The sequence below is a fragment of the Scyliorhinus torazame genome, chromosome 8, assembly GCF_047496885.1.
Source record: "Scyliorhinus torazame isolate Kashiwa2021f chromosome 8, sScyTor2.1, whole genome shotgun sequence".
In the NCBI taxonomy this organism is placed as follows: domain Eukaryota; kingdom Metazoa; phylum Chordata; class Chondrichthyes; order Carcharhiniformes; family Scyliorhinidae; genus Scyliorhinus; species Scyliorhinus torazame.
Window position 1 is genome coordinate 21,065,776 of NC_092714.1, and position 17,306 is coordinate 21,083,081.

Sequence of the window (17,306 nt, forward strand, 5' to 3'; positions counted from 1 at the left end):
AAAGTAAATGCAGTGGGGAAGCAAGATTAAAATCTGCTCCATCACTTTTGTCCTGGTTTGAAGTGCAGTCCAAACTGAAGGAGTGCAAGTGTTTTTTGGGCTGTATTAGTCCAAAGCAAGTCAAGTTTAATCAGCTGTAATTCAGTGAAAAGAGGGAATAGGCTGCATCGCATAAAACTGCTTCCAATTTAACATTTATCAGAGCTCACACCGCCACTAGTGCGAGCAAAAGAAACACGTGATAATTGTGCAGTGAAGTGGGTGAGAGGAAGACCTGAAAAGAACTTTGTTCTCCGTCTAAATTTTATACCTGTAGCTACAACACAGATATGCATCTGAAAATGTGCACACTTTAAAAAAAATTACTTTTTCTGAGTTACAAAGTCAGGGCTCGAGTGTGGACAGGGGTGAACCCCGAATCCAGCTCCTTGCCGGCTCCAAAAACCAAATCAAATTCAAATTGAATCCAATTCATGGTCCCCACAAGAGACATACCAGATCTGAGCCAAAAGGCAGAGCAGATACTACACTTGATCTTAGCCAAAAGGCCGACAAACGATGAAAATGTGCACACTTTACCAGTTATATCCTGCCCAGAAAATAAATACAGGACTCATTTAAACTGGTCAATTAGCACACCATCAGCCTACTCAATCATCAGCCAAATGATGAAAGGTGTCATTGACAGTGCTACCAATTACCACTTACTCAGCAATAGCAATGCTCAGATTGGGTTCTGTTCAGTTCCAGAGCGAATGAAAGCCTTGGTTCAAATATGGACAAAGGAGTCTTGGCGAATGTTGAAATCAGGTGCAGGAGCTCCACTGTTTTGAGTCATATCTGTACAAAGGAAGATGGTTGTGGTTCTTGGATGGCAATCACGTTAGGCCCATGATATCACTGCAGCAGTTCATCAGTGGAATGTCCTAGACTTATTCGCCATCAGTTGTTTTATCAATGACCATCCCGCCGCCAGAGGTGGGGATGATGGCAGGATAGGGATGTTCACAGATGATTTCAGTGTTCAATACCATTCACAACTCCTCAGATACTGAATCAGTGCCCATATGCAGCAAGACCAGGACAACATGCAGGCTTAGGCTGATAAGTGGAAAGTAGCATTTGTGCACACGAGTGCCAGGCAATGACCACCTCCAACAAGAGATTGAACCATCTCCCTGGGACATTCAATGACATTACTAACACTGAATCCCCCAACAGCAGCACCCTGGGGTGTATACCAATGAGTAAAAACTTAACTGGACCAGTACATAAACACTGTGGCAACAAGAGGTTGGGATTTCTGCAGATCAGGAGGGTGATGGAATATGGTCCACTGGATGAGTGTGGCTCGAACACAAAGCTCAACACAGGACAAAGCAGCTCACTTGATTGGTACCCCATCCATCAACTTAAAAACATTCACTCCCTCAATCACCAGCACAAAGTGATAGCATTGTGTGCCACTTACAATCTGCACTGCAGTAACTCACCAATGTTCCTTCAACACCTTACAAAATAGTAACTTAAGAGGAGCAAGACCTATCACCTGCAAGTTTCCAAGTTACAGCCACCCTGGAATTATATTCCCCTTTCACTGGGTCAAAATCTTGGAACTCTCTCCCGCCACCACATGAACTGTGGCAGTTCCTCGCCACAACCTTTTCAAGGGTGGGGTAATAAAGCTAATTTTTTATATTAGATCATGGGAAATGGGCATCGCTGGCTGAGCTCGGAGGTCATTTAAGAGTCAACCACATTGCTGTGGATCTGGAGTCACATATGGGTAAGGTACCAAGTAAGAATGAGAGTTTTGCCATCTGCCATGGTGAGATTCGAACCCGGATTCCCAGAGCATTACCGTAGGACTCTGGATTACTAGTTCAGCACCAATATCACTACGCCACTGCCTCCCCATGTTACGAATTAATAAAAGTAACCAACATGATTGCCATTCGCCAGCACAAACATCCCTCATTGCAGACAACTTGAAGGTGTTTAAAAAAAAACAGTATTCAAGCTATAGTTCATTAAGAATCGTGTTAAATTTATTTATGTAATACATAGTAGAAAGCCATTCTTAAAGCTACATCTGTACAACCAACCTTACCACTGAGAGCACATCTCAGAATATACATCTGTTTCGAGCATGTCCCCATGATGTTGCTTGCTCTGACATGGGGGTATGCAAGCCACAGGGACACAACTAACACAGTTACATTCAGAAAAAGAATCAAAGAGTAACATGAGTAAAAGATCCCAAGTAAACAACGCTGAAATTGGTACACAAAACACAGGCACAAGAAACCAGACATTTCCTTTATTCTGTAGCTCACAGACACTGTACAGCATTGAAGAAGATTCAATTAACAGCAGCTCTCTTGCAAAGAAAAAAAATGTTCCGTTGTATTACCTGGAATAATCAACACTGACACTACAATTTTACTGCATAGTAAGCCTGCTTTTTCTCATCTCACTGCCCTATCCCACCCGTCCCACCCACCCACCTCAAAAAAGAAATACCAAACCAGCATGGTATCCGCTCACTTGCGAAGCAGTTTAAACCAAGACAGAAGCACCCAATAAACCCTCCCCACCGATTGCAGCACAAATATGTTAAAGCATGTCTCAATTTAAGGAGGACTTCATAATCTGCACAAAATCACAAGATTACAGTACAACCTGCTAACAAACTACATGATAAATAGCAATTGGGTGGGAGACAAATATCATCATCATGCACTAAATACAGAGAAATCCTAACAATTCACAAAAAACATTCATTAATAATCATGTAGTGAAACAGTTAAAATGCTCATCAAGAATACATTTGTGTTTGTTTCTTAATTTTCGCTTCATCCAGTTCAGGCATCTACTTGTGTTACAGCACAGCTGTTCAAAAAAGGCGAGAATGAGCAGAATAATGGTACACAGAGTGTCTCGGGCAAACTGAACACCACACAGTAGAAGCTTTCATATGCTGTCCAGCTCGGGAGATTATACTACTGTTTAGAACGGATGCATGAGCACGCTTTAGTTTTGCATCTGTTCAAAGAACTTGTAAGTTGGATTCTCGTATCCATTTTGCTGCATCTTTGAGAGGTGGCGTTCCTCTGGAGTTACAGCGGCATCGACCTGTGGATAAAGAGACAAGAGTTATACAATTTTACCAATATTTTAAAAAGATTGCATAATGCATCACACATTGAGGAACTGCACTGCACCCAGTTCTGGTCTCCGCTTATATTCTTCACGTTTATTTTCTACACATTTATCAGAAACAGTATAAACTGTTAGTAACATGTCAATAACTGCAAAGTCATTCCAAAGCTCAAATGTTCAACATTTTGAGCAGATTCTAACTCCATTATTTCCTTTTGCCAGTTCAACTTCCTCTTTTCCAGAAGATGCTGAGTAGTCCTGGAGTACAGTTCCATGGCTGTCAATCACTATCCGGTAAGCCTGTCCCTGTGGCCATGCTTCCACATGCATGCCTCGACTGAATGCCAATGGGTAATGCGATCATGAAAGATATCACAACTGAGCCATATTGCCCCGAAGACCAGAGGCTTGGTTTCCCATCACAGATTACAGGACAATTATCTGATTATTTCTTGCCTCACTAGCTGAGGGAGCTGGTTTGAGACAGTATTCCAGTCTAGTTAAGATTTTCAGCATGATTACTTGCAAGACGCACTTTCTTTGCATGCAGCGCACAGTCCACAGCAGACGCCATTTCTCTGGCCCTACACTCAACCCTAGAGCATCTCGACAACAAGGACTGTTACATCAGACTCCTATTTATTGACTACAGCTCCGCCTTTAACACCATAATCCCTGCCAAGCTCATATCAAAGCTCCAAAACCTAGGACTTAGCTCCTCACTCTGCAACTGGATCCTCGATTTTCTGACGCACAGACCATAATCAGCAAGAATAAACAACAACACCTCCTCCATAATAGTCCTCAATACCAGGGCCCTGCAAGGCTGCATACTTAGCTCCCTACTCTACTCCCTGTACACACACGACTGCATGGCAAAATTTGGTTCCAACTCCATCTACAAGTTTGCCGATGATACGACCATAGTGGGTCGGATCTCGAAGAACGACAAGTCAGAATACAGGGGGGAGATAGAGAACCTAGTGGAGTGGTGCAGCGACAACAATCTATCCCTCAATGCCAGCAAAACTAAAGAGCTGGTCATTGACTTCAGGAAGCAAAGTACTGTACACATTTCTGTCAGCATCAACGGGGCCGAGGTGGAGATGGTTAGTAGTTTCAAATTCCGAGGGGTACACATCTCCAAAAATGTGTCCTGGTCCACCCATGTTGACGCTACCACCAAGAAAGCACAACAGAGCACGGTGGCGCAGTGGAAAGCACTTCTGCCTCACTGCGCCGAGGTCCCAAGTTCGATCCCGGCTCTGGGTCACTGTCCGTGTGGAGTTTGCACATTCTCCCCGTGTTGCATGGGTTTCGCCCCACACCCCAAAGATGTGCAGGATAGGTGGATTGGCCACGCTAAATTGTCCCTTAATTGGAAAAAATGAATTGGGTATTCTAAATTTATTTTAAAAAAGAAAGCACAACAGCGTCTATACGTCCTCAGGAAACTAAGGAAATTCGGCATGTCCACATCAACTCTTACCAACATTTACAGATTCACCAGAGAGAGCATCCTATTTGGCTGCACCAGCCTGGTATGGCAACTGCTCGGCCCAAGGCCGCAAGAAACTTCAAAAAGTCGTGAACACAGCCCAGTCCATTACACGAACCTGCCTCCCATCCATACCTCCCGCTGCCTGGGGAAAGCGGGCAGCATAATCAAAGACCCCCCCCCACCCGGCTTATTCACTCTTCCAACTTCTTCCATCGGGCAGGAGATACAAAAGTCTGAGAACACGCACGAACAGATTCAAAAACAGCTTCTTCCCCGCTGTTACCAGACTTCTAAACGACTCTCTTATGGACTGACCTCATTAACACTGCACCCCTGTATGCTTCACCCGTGTTTATATAGCTACATTATGTACCTTGTGTTGCCCTATTATGTATTTTCTTTTATTTCCTTTTCTTTTCATGTACTTAATGATCTGTTGAGCTGCTCGCAGAAAATTACTTTTCACTGTACCTCGGTACACGTGACAATAAACAAATCCAATCCAATCCAATGCCCATCCGTGTTGGGGGGCCTGAAAACTGCTTTGGGACTGCACACAGACTTATCAGTAGGCAATAGTCAGAAATTATGTTCAGTGGATTGACCAAATTGTCCCTTACTGTTGAAATGTTAGGTGGGGTTATGAGTTGCAGGGATAGGGTCAAGGAGTGGGCCTAGGAAGGGTGTTCTTTCGGGGGGTTAGTGCAGACCCGATGGGCCAAATGGCCTCCATCTGCACTGTAGGGATTCTATGGTTCTAATTAAACCTCAATTTTATATACTAGTGTTACAAACTGTGTCACAGACCGCAATTTCAGTAGGTTTTCAAGTGGAATTTTCTAGTTTCAAAGGACATTACTAAACACAGTTAAAACCTGGCACACAAGATCATGATCGTCAAGAATAAAAGGGCTGCTATAAAAAGAGCAAGGTCAAAAAGACTTGCATTTAGGGCAGCCCGGTGGCGCAGCGGTTAGCACTGCTGCCTCATGGTGCCGAGGTCTCAGCATCAATCCCGGCTCTGGTTCAATGTCCATGTGGAGTTTGTATATTCTCCCAGTGTATGCGTGGGTTTCGCCCCCACAGCCCAAAAATGTGCAGGGTAGGTGGATTGGCCAAACTAAATTGCCCCTCAATTGGAAAAAATGAATGGGTACTCTAAATTTATTAAAAAAAGATTTGCATTTATTTTGCAACCTTCAATAGTACAGTATGTTTTATAGCCTATGAAGTATATTATGAATTGCAGTCACCGATGTAATGTAATAAATGTGATTTGCATGCAGTAAAATCCCACAAGCAGCAATATGACAACTAGATCAGCTATTTTCAGCTGTGGGCGAGGGATAAACATTGACTAAGGTACCAGGGAGAACGCCTCTTCAAAATAGTGAAATGGGGTCTTGTGCATTCACCGGAAGTGATATTGCAGTGTAGGGATTCATCTGAAAGGCAGCTTCTCAGGCGGTGGATTACTCCCTCGGTATTGCACTGGGAGTATCAATCTGGATTGATGTGCTCAAGTCTCTGGAACGGAACTTAAACCCATGACCTTCTGACTCAGAAGTCACTGAGCCACGGCTGATGAAGAAAGGACAAATCAGGTGATCTGGGGCACCTTTGTGCAAATTAATATTTCCAAAATAATAATAGCTTAAATTAAGAAATAGCACCGAGTCAAAATATTTGGCCATTACTGGACATTGAACCCAAGTCTTTATGGAGTTATATTCAAGTTTTCTCACAGGAAAGGTTTGCGCTCTTCACCTGTTACCCAATGAAGAGAATGTGAACATGGTCACACCTTCCCAATTGAACATGCCTTGATAATAAACAGTCTTCATGGAGACATCGGTGTGCTTGACAATTTAGAAAGGCAACATTTAAGACATAGACACAGAGGATTTGGGTAAGGAATAGTATAAATTGCACTGAGCATTGTTGGTGGCTGTTTTGAGAATTAACAGGAAATGCAAAAAAAGTAATTTAATACTCTGAGAAGACCCAAATGTAATACAAAAGTGCTAAACAATGTCACTGTGGGAACCTGCTGCATGGTTTTACAATCCACTCTGCAGGATATCACTACACTGCAGTCATCAGGACTGCTGTAATGTATCGGAGAAAACCCAGCATTGCTGTCTATGGGGTTAGAACATTGAACTTTCTAGTCGATTCATCTCTTTAAATTTTTTTTTAAAAAATTGGCATTTGTATTTAAAAAGAGCTTCGCAAAGATAAATACAAGAAATGTACACAATAAATGCAACAAAACATGAGCCCCACGCTGTCACCAGCACTATTTTCCATTATTTACAACAGTGTTCATTTATACAGTATTATGAAAGGTTCTTCCTGGGGCTCCTATCACTTAGCGGCAGGAAATGCAACCAGCTTTGCCCATACTAGGGCAGCACAGTGGCTAGCACTGTTGCTTCACAGCATCAGGGTCCTGGGATCAATTCCCAGCTTGGGTCACTGTCTGTGCGGAGTCTGCACGTTCTCCCCGTGTCCTGAAAGACGTGCTTGTTAGGTGAATTGGACATTCTGAATTCTCCCTCTGTGCACCCGAACAGGCGCCGGAATGTGGCGACTAGGGGCTTTTCAGAGTGACTTCATTGCAGTGTTAATGTAAGCCTATTTGTGACACTCATAAAAATTATTATATTTACATGCTTGGCTGGGACACTTTCCCTGGCTTGCCGATTGTCTTTGTTTTGCTGGTTGGGGGGAGGGGGGGAAGAGAGAGAACAAGAGTCCCGTTTTCCCCTAGAGTTTTTGAGGGTGGGTTGGTCCATTTTCCCGGTTTAGTCCGTGTGGGAGGGGTTTGTGTTCACTTGTGTAAGTGGTCCTTTCCCCGTTAGCTACCGATTGCAAGCAGATCTGTGAAGAGGCTTGTGAACGTTTTCCACATGTCACGGAATCTCTCTTCGGACCCTCTTTTTGCAAATTTTATTTTTTCTAGTTTCAGGAACTCAGCCAGTAATTGATCTATCTCATCTGTATTCATGCTTTCTACACTGTCCCCGACGCTGCTTGTTAATAGTGTGATAATGTATTGCCTGATGTGGCACATAGCCAAGTAGCAAGATCCTAGATTCATTCCTTACTCTGCCACAGATGGTTGATCTCAGTTGGGGTGAAAATAGCGCCGGGGGGGGGGGGGATAAGGTGGCACTATAACGACCCTCAGAACAGTAGACTTTGGTGGGGAAAAACAGGAAGCTGCCTAGAACGCCTGGGTTCCTGTAACACTCCTCCTTTCCAACTGGGCCACTGGAGGTGGTAACTTGTGTGCAGAATAAACCTGTTGGGCTGAATGGTCTGTTTCTGTGCTGTATACTCGGATGTGACTTCGGGAAAGCATGTTCACGTTATCAGAGGCTGTAATGTAAAGTTGGATAGCTAGCTAGCACACCATTTAGATGCACACGTCAGAAATTATTTTAAGCATTGGATGGTTAGCATATGAAACTGTATCACAGCAAGGAATCAGGAGGGCGTAAACTTTGAATACAAAAAGATCTACAAAGTCAATCTTTTGGATACTTGCAGGGACCAATATTTAGTTAATTGTTGTGACAAATTCACATTACTCCCTCAGCCTGATATCTGCAGTCAAACAACACCCACCATTAAGGCTCACACATAAATGGGCCAAGTGATTGGGAGTGTGAGATCCTGTAACTAATTCTTACACTTGCCACTATCAGCGCTATTTTCTATCTCCAGGCTGCAGTTTTACATTAAAAGCCCCGGAGGGAGTGACAATGCTAGTTCCTGAGCTAATCAGAATAATGAGAATTTGCTTGCCAGAATAAATCGTTTGCACATGAATAATGGTTTCTTGGGCAGAGAAAAAGAGTCCAGTAATAAATCAAACATTTCAAGAAAAGAGGGGAGAACATTGCAAAAATGGGAACAAAATGCAATGCAAGCCAAAACAGGGGAGTATTTGTACCAATTGAGTATAGTGAGATCTTCCACATAGTGCTTGGGTTTTAGTAGTTGGTTAATAATTCCATACCTCAACAACCCCATGATGGATAGATGTGTACTGCTTCTTTTTCAGCATCACCAGGGTGATGACAATCACAGTCGCTATGACAACACCTCCAACCATGAGACCAATGATCGCTCCTTTATTTGATCCAACATCCTCCGGGAAAAACACCTACGAAGAGGAATTGCACATAGATATAACCCAAACTCAACACTTCCTGCACAAGATTCATGAGATAGCACATTACAACACTATATTAGCAAATCAGCTGCTTGTCTATGTTGCATTAAGTTTCAATCATGCAAGATATTTAATCTTTTGATACCTGTTGTGATATTTCACAAAACCTCAAGATTGCAGTGTGTTTATTTGAGAAGTATTATGTATGTGCAGATCTGAATGTTTAACATATTGCCTAGGAATTCAATTACTGACAGACAAGCCGAGATATATATTTAAAATGGAAAGGCTTCTCATTACGCACCCTACTGTGACTGGCTGCCAAAAAGGGGCTACCTTCAAAAGGAGACACACATCCAGATGGCGCGCGCGCACACACACAGAATGACAGGCGCACACAAACAGACTGACGCACACGCAAACAGACGCGTGCGCACACACACACAAACAAACAAACTGACACACACACACACAAACACAAACTGATACACACACACACACACAAACTGACACACACACAAACAAACTGACACACACAAAACCACCAGATCGCAGTATGTTTATTTTGAGAAGTATTGTGCATGTGCAGATCTGAATGTTTAACATATTGCCTGGGAATTGAATTACTGCACAGAAGAGCCGCGATATATTTTTAAAATGGAAAGGCTTCTCATTACGCACCCTACTGTGACTGGCTGCCAAATAAGGGAAATCTTCAAAAGGAGACACACATCCAGACTGCGTGCACACACACAGAATGATGTTGACACGCACGCGCACACACGCGTAGGCTGACGCGCGGGCGCGCATAGAGGCTGACGCGCGCACACGGGCTGACACGCGCACACGGGCTGACACACACAACACACAGACGGACACACACAAACACAGGCGGACACACACAAACACTGACACAGATACGATTACAGTTATTCCCAACTGTGCCAAGGAAGTTCGAACACTTGCTCTTAAAATAAAAATCATGTGATCATGCTTATTTTGGATTCACTGCAGAATTTGAGTGCCAGTTTAATTATCAAAATTAACTCTGAGTGTCCATTTTAACCATTCAAAGGCAGGGTCCCATCTGGTTCCTGTAAACAGCTTAAATAAAAGCACTTCGTGCTCCAAATGGAATGAACTGGAACAGTTAAGCACTAATGTAGGAAGCAACGATATTTTATACTTCAGATATTCAATACATTTTCTTCCCTGCCTCTGTAATAATTAAAAACTGAACAAAGCGGACACAAATGGGGGAAAAGCATCTTTCTTTAGTTCTTTTTTCAACAAGATCGTTACAAAATATGTAATGCCTTTAATGTAATATAATGCCCCAAAACATTTCACAGCAGTATTCTCTAGAAAATTTGATGTCAAGCTGTATATGAAGATATGACAGAAAACCAAAAGCTTTATCAACGAGTTTTGAGTATCTTAAAAGAGATATAGCGTGACAGATAGGCTTAGGGAGGGAGTTCCAGATCTTGGGGCCTTGACAGCTGAAGGAACATCCGTCACTTGGGGATCAATGGAAATCAGGGACTCTCAAGTGGCTGGAATTGGAGGTAGATTAATGAGCACAGGAGTGATGTGGACTTAGTATGAGTTAAGATAGAGGCAATATAGTTTTGGATGAGCTCCAAGTTGTTTGTTACCTCTTAGCTTGACTATTCCAACACAGTGTGGGCTGACCTCCCATATTCTACCTTCCATAAATTGGGGATATCCAAAATTCTGCTGCCCGTGTCCTACCTCAAATTTAGTTATATTCACCCATCGATCCCATTAAGGTACATTCCTGCTGTCTCTCCAGCAGGAGCTTCTGGTCTCTCTGTTGACGAACCCCTGCAGCATGGGAAATCCCACTGACAGTTGGGATCTGCTGGCCAATGGCGGGCCACTGTCCGCCACTGAGAAACACCCCACGGGGTTACTGGAAATCTCAAGGTTTTGGTGATGATAAATTAGCATGTAGAGGAATAGCTAAGTAATAAGAAGCAGAGTCAGGATAAATAGGTCATTTTCAGGTTGGGCAAACTGTAACTAGTGGAGTGCTGCAAAGATTAGTACAACCATTTATGATCCATACTGATGGTGGATGAAGGGTCCAGCTGTACTGTAGCCAACATTGCTGATGATACTTGATCAGACAAAGATAGGTAGGAAAGCAAGTTGTGAGGAGAATGCAAGAGTTTTCAAAGGGATACAGATTGATTAATTGGAGAAAAAATTGGCAAATGGAGTATAATGTGAAAAACTGAGAAGTCATCCACTTTGGTTGGAGTAGAAAAAACAAATATTATTGAAATGGAAAGAGACTGCAGGTGCTGCAAACAGTGCTTTCCAAACCTTTTCTCCATGTGACTTCATTTTTAATTCAAGGTTCTGTGAAACCCCAGAGGGAAGGTCAAGGGCATGGAAGAGAATTGGGGTAGTGACCTTCATTTGACAAGCTTGGGTGGGGATGTGGGCTTCAGCTGCTGATATGGGGTTGGGGTGGGGATGGTGGGAGCAGTTAAGTGAAGTTGAGCATGGTGGGAAGTGCTTAAACCGCAGGGCTTTTAAAAATAAACACCAAAGGCTTTTTCTGAAGCAGTTGAGCTTTATGGATCAAATCACTGCGTACCAATATCGGCTCGTCTCTCACCATTTAAAAAAAATTCTACAGTTCCAGTCTTCCTACCAAAGTGGATAATTTCACATTTCCTGCAATTATACTCCATCTGAACCGTTCCCAAACACTTAACCAGTTTATGTTCCTTGGCAGCCTATTTCCAGCCTCCTTACGCCTCGCTTCTCTATCTAGCTTTGTATCAACAGCAAACATGGATGCGTTACAGTCGATCAAATCATCCGATGATGAAATGCCAACACGCGTCTAATTCAGGATGGCGAGAGATTTGATGCTGGTCCCTTCTCAAGATAGAAGTTGCAGGAGAGGAATGTACTATTGAAGTAACCGTTTAACTTTTAAGGGGCAATTTAGCGTGGCACACCAACTATCCTGTACATGTTTGGGTTGTGGGGGTAAGACCCACACAGACACGGGAAGAATGTGTAAACTCCACACGGACAGAGACCCGGGGCCGGGATTGAATCCAGGGTCCTTGGCACGTGAGGCAGCAGTGCTAACCACTGCGCCTATGAAGTAACTGTGCTGCGTTTCTGAAGTGCATCCTGCAAATCCCGTGTAGAGCATACCAAGTGTTGGTAATGGAGAGGGTGGATACAGCAGCCAGAGCACTAATCACGCGGTCAACTTTGCCATGGATGGTGTTGCGCTTCTTGAATATTTTACAGCTACACCATGCACTAATGTGCTGTGTATTCGATCATACTCCTAACTTGATGGTTACCATGCATTTCCACTAATCTGCAAATATCATAAACTAACTGACTTGATGCTGATTTAGCATTCGTCTACTAAAACATCATGACTCCCAAGAATAGCATTTTCCAAATCTTCAGCCCCAAGATTCAACAGCAGAAAGCGAGGAATAAATGCAAACAGAACAAGTTGCTTGACTTTTGTGGGCCATGTCACCAAACAATTCACAGAGGTTTGCACATAGTCACAAGCAAGGGAACCCATGAATGGGGCATGGAGGTTTAAAAAAGAATGGATTATGCTCGATTAATCTGCCATATTGTATTAGCAGAACTATTTCAAGATTCAGATATCCCGTTATGAATTGATACAGCAATCCAGGTTCCCAAATTATTAGGAATACCGTTCCAATATTTCATCACAGTCCATGCAACCAATTCACTCACCAGCTTCTGATGATGGACCTCATACCCAGAGTCCTGTCGGAATTCAGTCTCCATCTTTACTTCCGCTATTTCCTCTGTCTTAATACCAGTGAGTCCAGAACCTGTGTATATACGAAACCATTAACGGTTTTTCCCCTATAATTTTGTAATGGGAATGTGCAACTGACGCACAAAATTAGAATGTTTCAGGTGTCAAGTAAGTTGATCTCAGCTAAGGTAGGAATGCTAAAGTTGACCTTGCATTCCAGGGCTAGGAAAAGGAAAAGGCCTGTCAAGCTATATTTTATTTAATGACCGCCAACAAGGGGGAGGAGGGAGAAAGAGAGTGAGAGAGAGAGAGAGAGAGAGAGAGAGGGATTTCAAACTCACTCTGGACGGATCCACAAACTGTACTCATCGAGAGATGCTGGGGAGGGGTATTGCTATTGCAGTTGTAACTCAGCAAATACTTTGCCTTTGGGCAAGAAAATAAATCAAGTCTGTGCTCTCTTTCTGCCCTCATCCTTCAACCACAATAGGACATCAACAGAAAACTCTTAGAAAGGTGAGAGGTGAGGAAAGAAAAGATACAAAGGGAAAGGAGAAAAAGAGAGGGAGAATTGGAGTGAGAGGGAATAAGAAAAGAGACAAATCTCCTCAGCAAAACATTCCTCACATGATCCCTTCAGAGTTGAAATGTTCTGTTCACTAGTTAACCTTGTTCATCTCAACCTCCCTCATTGGGCATTATAGTTGTGCAAATTAAAAATGAGGTATGCAATTTAAGAGTATAAATGAAACCAAGGGCGGTACGGTGGCACAGTGGTTAGCGCTGCTGCTTCACGGCACTGAGGACACGCGTTCGATCCCGGCCCCGGGTCACTGTCCGTGTGGAGTTTGCACATTCTCCCCATGTCTGCGTGGGTTTCACCCCCACAAACCAAAAGGATGTGCAGGGTAGGCAGATTGGCCATGCTAAATTGCCTCTTAATTGAGAAAAAATTGGGCGCTTTAAATTTAAAAAAATTAAACCACAAATATTAATTCAAGCCACAAAAGTCAGCATTAGGCAAAAAGCAAGCAGATAGATACCTGGTCTAGTAGTCAGTCCTCTGTCTGGTGCTGGCCGTGCATCAACTGGTTCAACTGGACATTTATATTGAGAAGTAAAACAAAAAGTAAAAAATCAGCAACAAGAAACAAAATTAGGGGCAACGAAAGGGAGCATGAGCAGCATATATAGATCCCTCCATCCAAATAAATGTGATCAGCCTTGACATGATCAGGAAACTGAAACCATTTAGTCTTTCTGTGCTGTCTTCCAGCTGAAAGACCACTCCCTGCAACATATCATAGAATTTACAGTGCAGGAGGCCATTCGGCCCATCGAGTCTGCACCGGCTCTTGGAAAGAGCACCCTACCTAAGCCCACACCTCCACCCTATCCCCATAACCCAGTAGCCCCACCCAACACTAAGGGCAATTTTGGACAATAAGGGCAATTTATCATGGCCAATCCACCTAACCTGCACATCTTTGGACTGTGGGAGGAAACCGGAGCACCCGGAGGAAACCCACGCACACACAGGGAGAACGTGCAGACTCCACACAGACAGTGACCCAAGCCGGGAATCGAACCTGGGACCCTGGAGCTGTGAAGCAATTGTGCTAACCACCATGCTCCCCTTAGAAGAGGCCATTCAGCCCTTTGAGCCTGCCAGCCACTCTGACCTCTTTCACCATCTGCAGTGGCAGGATTTGAACCCAGGTCCCTGGACCATTCCCCTGAGCCTCCGGATTACTAGTCCAGTGACAATACCACCATGCCACGGCCGCCCCAGTTATCCTGCCCAATCCTTCTGCAAAATCTGATGGGACAGTACAATGGCCACACGATTTAGTGAGACCGGAAGCTTGCATTAAGAGCAAATGAAAAACAATATGCCAGCCACTTTTTGTTTCTGTTTTAAAAAGTGAAATTTTGCAATTAAAACTGGTACTCAAAGCAAACATGTCTTACAACAGAATTTTTAGGTTCAAGCATAAAAGCAAGATATAAAAATAGCCTGTGAGTAAAACCCATTGGTAGGTTGTAAATTACTGCTTCTATGAGTGGAAATGTATTGGAATCTGGCTGCATAAAAACTAATATAAAGCATTGGACATTTGGCTGAAGAGAATTAATTTTCAGGGTTATTCAGAGAAAGCAGGAGTAAGGTACTAAATCGAACAGCTGACACACACACAAAAGGCTGAGTGGCCCCACCTGTACTGAAAGATTCGATGAAAGTAATTCATGAAAAGTCAGAATAGAATAGATTGAGGGTTGCCGGGATGGGGAGAATGACGCAGGAGTGTTTGCACAGGCTTTGAGCCATCAAGATCATCATCTTGATTGTGTGAGCAATAAACCAGTGGGTGTATCTAGGACTGCAGCGGTTCAAGAAGGTAATTCACCACCAACTTCTCAAGGGCAATTAGAGATGGGCAACAAATGCTGGCCTAGCCAGTGAAGACCACATCCCTTAAAATTTAATTTAAAAAATGTGTTTTACAAGAATCCAGAGAGTGGGCACCTTCATACCTTTTTTCTTTGTGTCATCAAGGAAATATAACAGGAGAAAACTGGCGACAAGGATAGAGGCAGAAAAATCACTGGAGTGAAGATTTTTGTTGACTAATTGTGAGAGATGTTGCTTTTGTTTTTTATGCTAACATGATAAATGTACCATGTATGAGCCATTTTCTGGGCTGTGTTGAAGTTGACGTGTTATCTATGAAAAATCATTAAAATATTTATTTTATTTAAACTGTAAAGGTGTCTCTTTGTTGCTAATGTGCTTAATTCTATGTTAAAATTAAAGTTTGTTTTAATATAAAAGCTGTCTACTCGTTAATGTTGTCACTTCTGTGGTGCAGGGACATTTCCTCACTGTTTTACCAAATGCAAATAGTCGAAATACTCAGGCATAAAAGTGGAAAGATTTCATAGTTGCTCGTTCAAGGGATTGTTTGTGCCCTACTTTCAAACAGTCAAAAGGGACGAGGTGTAGACACCAGGAGCTGGGATCCAAAATGGTGGGCAAACCAGGTGCCATGGAGGTGTTAAAAAAAAATTTTTTTTTTTCATTCTCCTCCTTTTTCACGTTTTCTCCCACATTTACACCCATCAACAATAAACAATAATCAACAAGATATGTCAATCCCCATAATAACAACGATCCCATCCGCCCACCAACCCCCAAACCTCAACCCGCCTGTTTACATAAACAAATGACAAAAAGGAATCAGGGATTACCCGTAGTCACCCTTAATCTACACGGCTCTCCACCCCCCCCACCCACCCCCCCAACCAACGCCTTCCAGCCTCTAAGAGAGTACCGTACATGATACCCCAAAGTTGTACCCCCCCCCCCTCCCAAGTCTCCAGCTCCTCCCGTCCAATGCCTCTTGTAAAACTCCTCCTCCCAACCTCGGTTCCCTCCCCCAACCTCTGTTCCCTCCCCCCAACTTTCCACCCCGGCTAGACCACTCGGACCATGTTCTGTCAGGCTCCGATGACCGCAGCCCCTCCCCCCACCTCGCTCCCGTTCATTGGCCGGCTTAAACCGGCCAGCGTGGAGGCCCCCGCCCGGGTCCCTTTCCCCCTTGCCCGGCCCTAGGCAAGCCCAAAGATCCCCTTTTAGCACACAAACCCCGCATATCCACCTACACCACAAAGAGCCCTCCTTTCGAGTGAAAGTCCCGTCCCTTCCCTTGTCCAAATATATGCAACATTGGCTCCTTTAGCCTCTACACCTGCGCGCAGTGATACAAAAAAAAGAAGAAAATACAGTCATGAGGTTACATCGGCACATGACCATTCCTCAATTTGTCAGTTCTGCCACAGTCCTTCTGCCTTCGCAAACTCCTCCGCTGCTTCCGCCGTTCCAAAATAAAAGTCCCTGCGCTTGTAAGTCATCCTCAGCTTCGCTGGATACACAATGCCACACTGCACCTTGCCAATGTACAGTGCCCTCTTCACCCGGTTGAAGGCAGCCCGCCTCCTCGCCAGCTCCACCGTAAAGTCCTGGTATACACGTATACCAGCTCCAGCCCATTGCACTACCCACTTCTGCTTGGCCCAGCTCAGGACCTTCTCCTTCACACTGTACCTACGGAAGCACAGAGTCACTGCCCTTGGCGGCTCACTCGCCTTTGGTACAGGCCTCCACGACCGATGAGCCCGATCCAGTTCATATCGGGAGGGGTCCTCCTCCCTCCCCCAGTAGTTTTGCCAGCATCGCGGCAAAATACTCAGTCGGCTTCGGTCCTTCAACTCCTTCGGGCAGCTCCACGACCCTCAAATTATGTCGCCTGGATCTGTTTTGCAGATCTTCCATTTTTCCTCGCAGATTCTTGTTCGTGTCCATCACCTTCCGCATCTCCTTCCCCATCGAGGCAAGTTGATCACCGTGCTGCAATACCGTCTCCTCCACTTCCTTCAATGCCTCCCCTTGCTCTTGCACCTCCGCCACTGCGCTCGCCACCGTCGTCTTCACCGGGGAAACCGCCTCCTCCACCAGCACATTCAAAACCTCCCTCATCTCCTTCCTCATCATCTCCATACATTTCTCAATCTGCGCCAACTGCTTTTGGAATTCCGCAGCCATCAGCTTAGTTAGTTCTTCAGCCGTAAGCACTGCGGCCTCCCCTGGTGCTCCA

General features: G+C 44.1%; 1 protein-coding gene and 1 pseudogene across 3 annotated transcripts in view; both read right to left on the reverse strand.

Moving 5' to 3' along the window:
* Positions 1–357: 357 nt before the first annotated feature.
* LOC140428984 (U2 spliceosomal RNA) lies at positions 358–560 on the reverse strand (annotated as a pseudogene).
* Positions 561–2,026: 1,466 nt separating this feature from the next.
* The window catches only part of LOC140427671 (amyloid-beta precursor protein-like), a 321,513-nt gene continuing 306,233 nt past the window's right edge, over positions 2,027–17,306 (reverse strand). For all 3 annotated transcript variants that reach the window (XM_072513150.1, XM_072513148.1, XM_072513147.1), the window contains 4 exons: positions 13,695–13,748; positions 12,624–12,724; positions 8,691–8,837; positions 2,027–3,135 (listed from right to left, as the gene is read on the reverse strand). In XM_072513150.1, the coding sequence (XP_072369251.1) occupies positions 3,034–3,135; positions 8,691–8,837; positions 12,624–12,724; positions 13,695–13,748 (404 nt within the window). In that variant the 3' untranslated portion in view covers positions 2,027–3,033. The remainder of the gene's footprint in view (positions 3,136–8,690; positions 8,838–12,623; positions 12,725–13,694; positions 13,749–17,306) is intronic.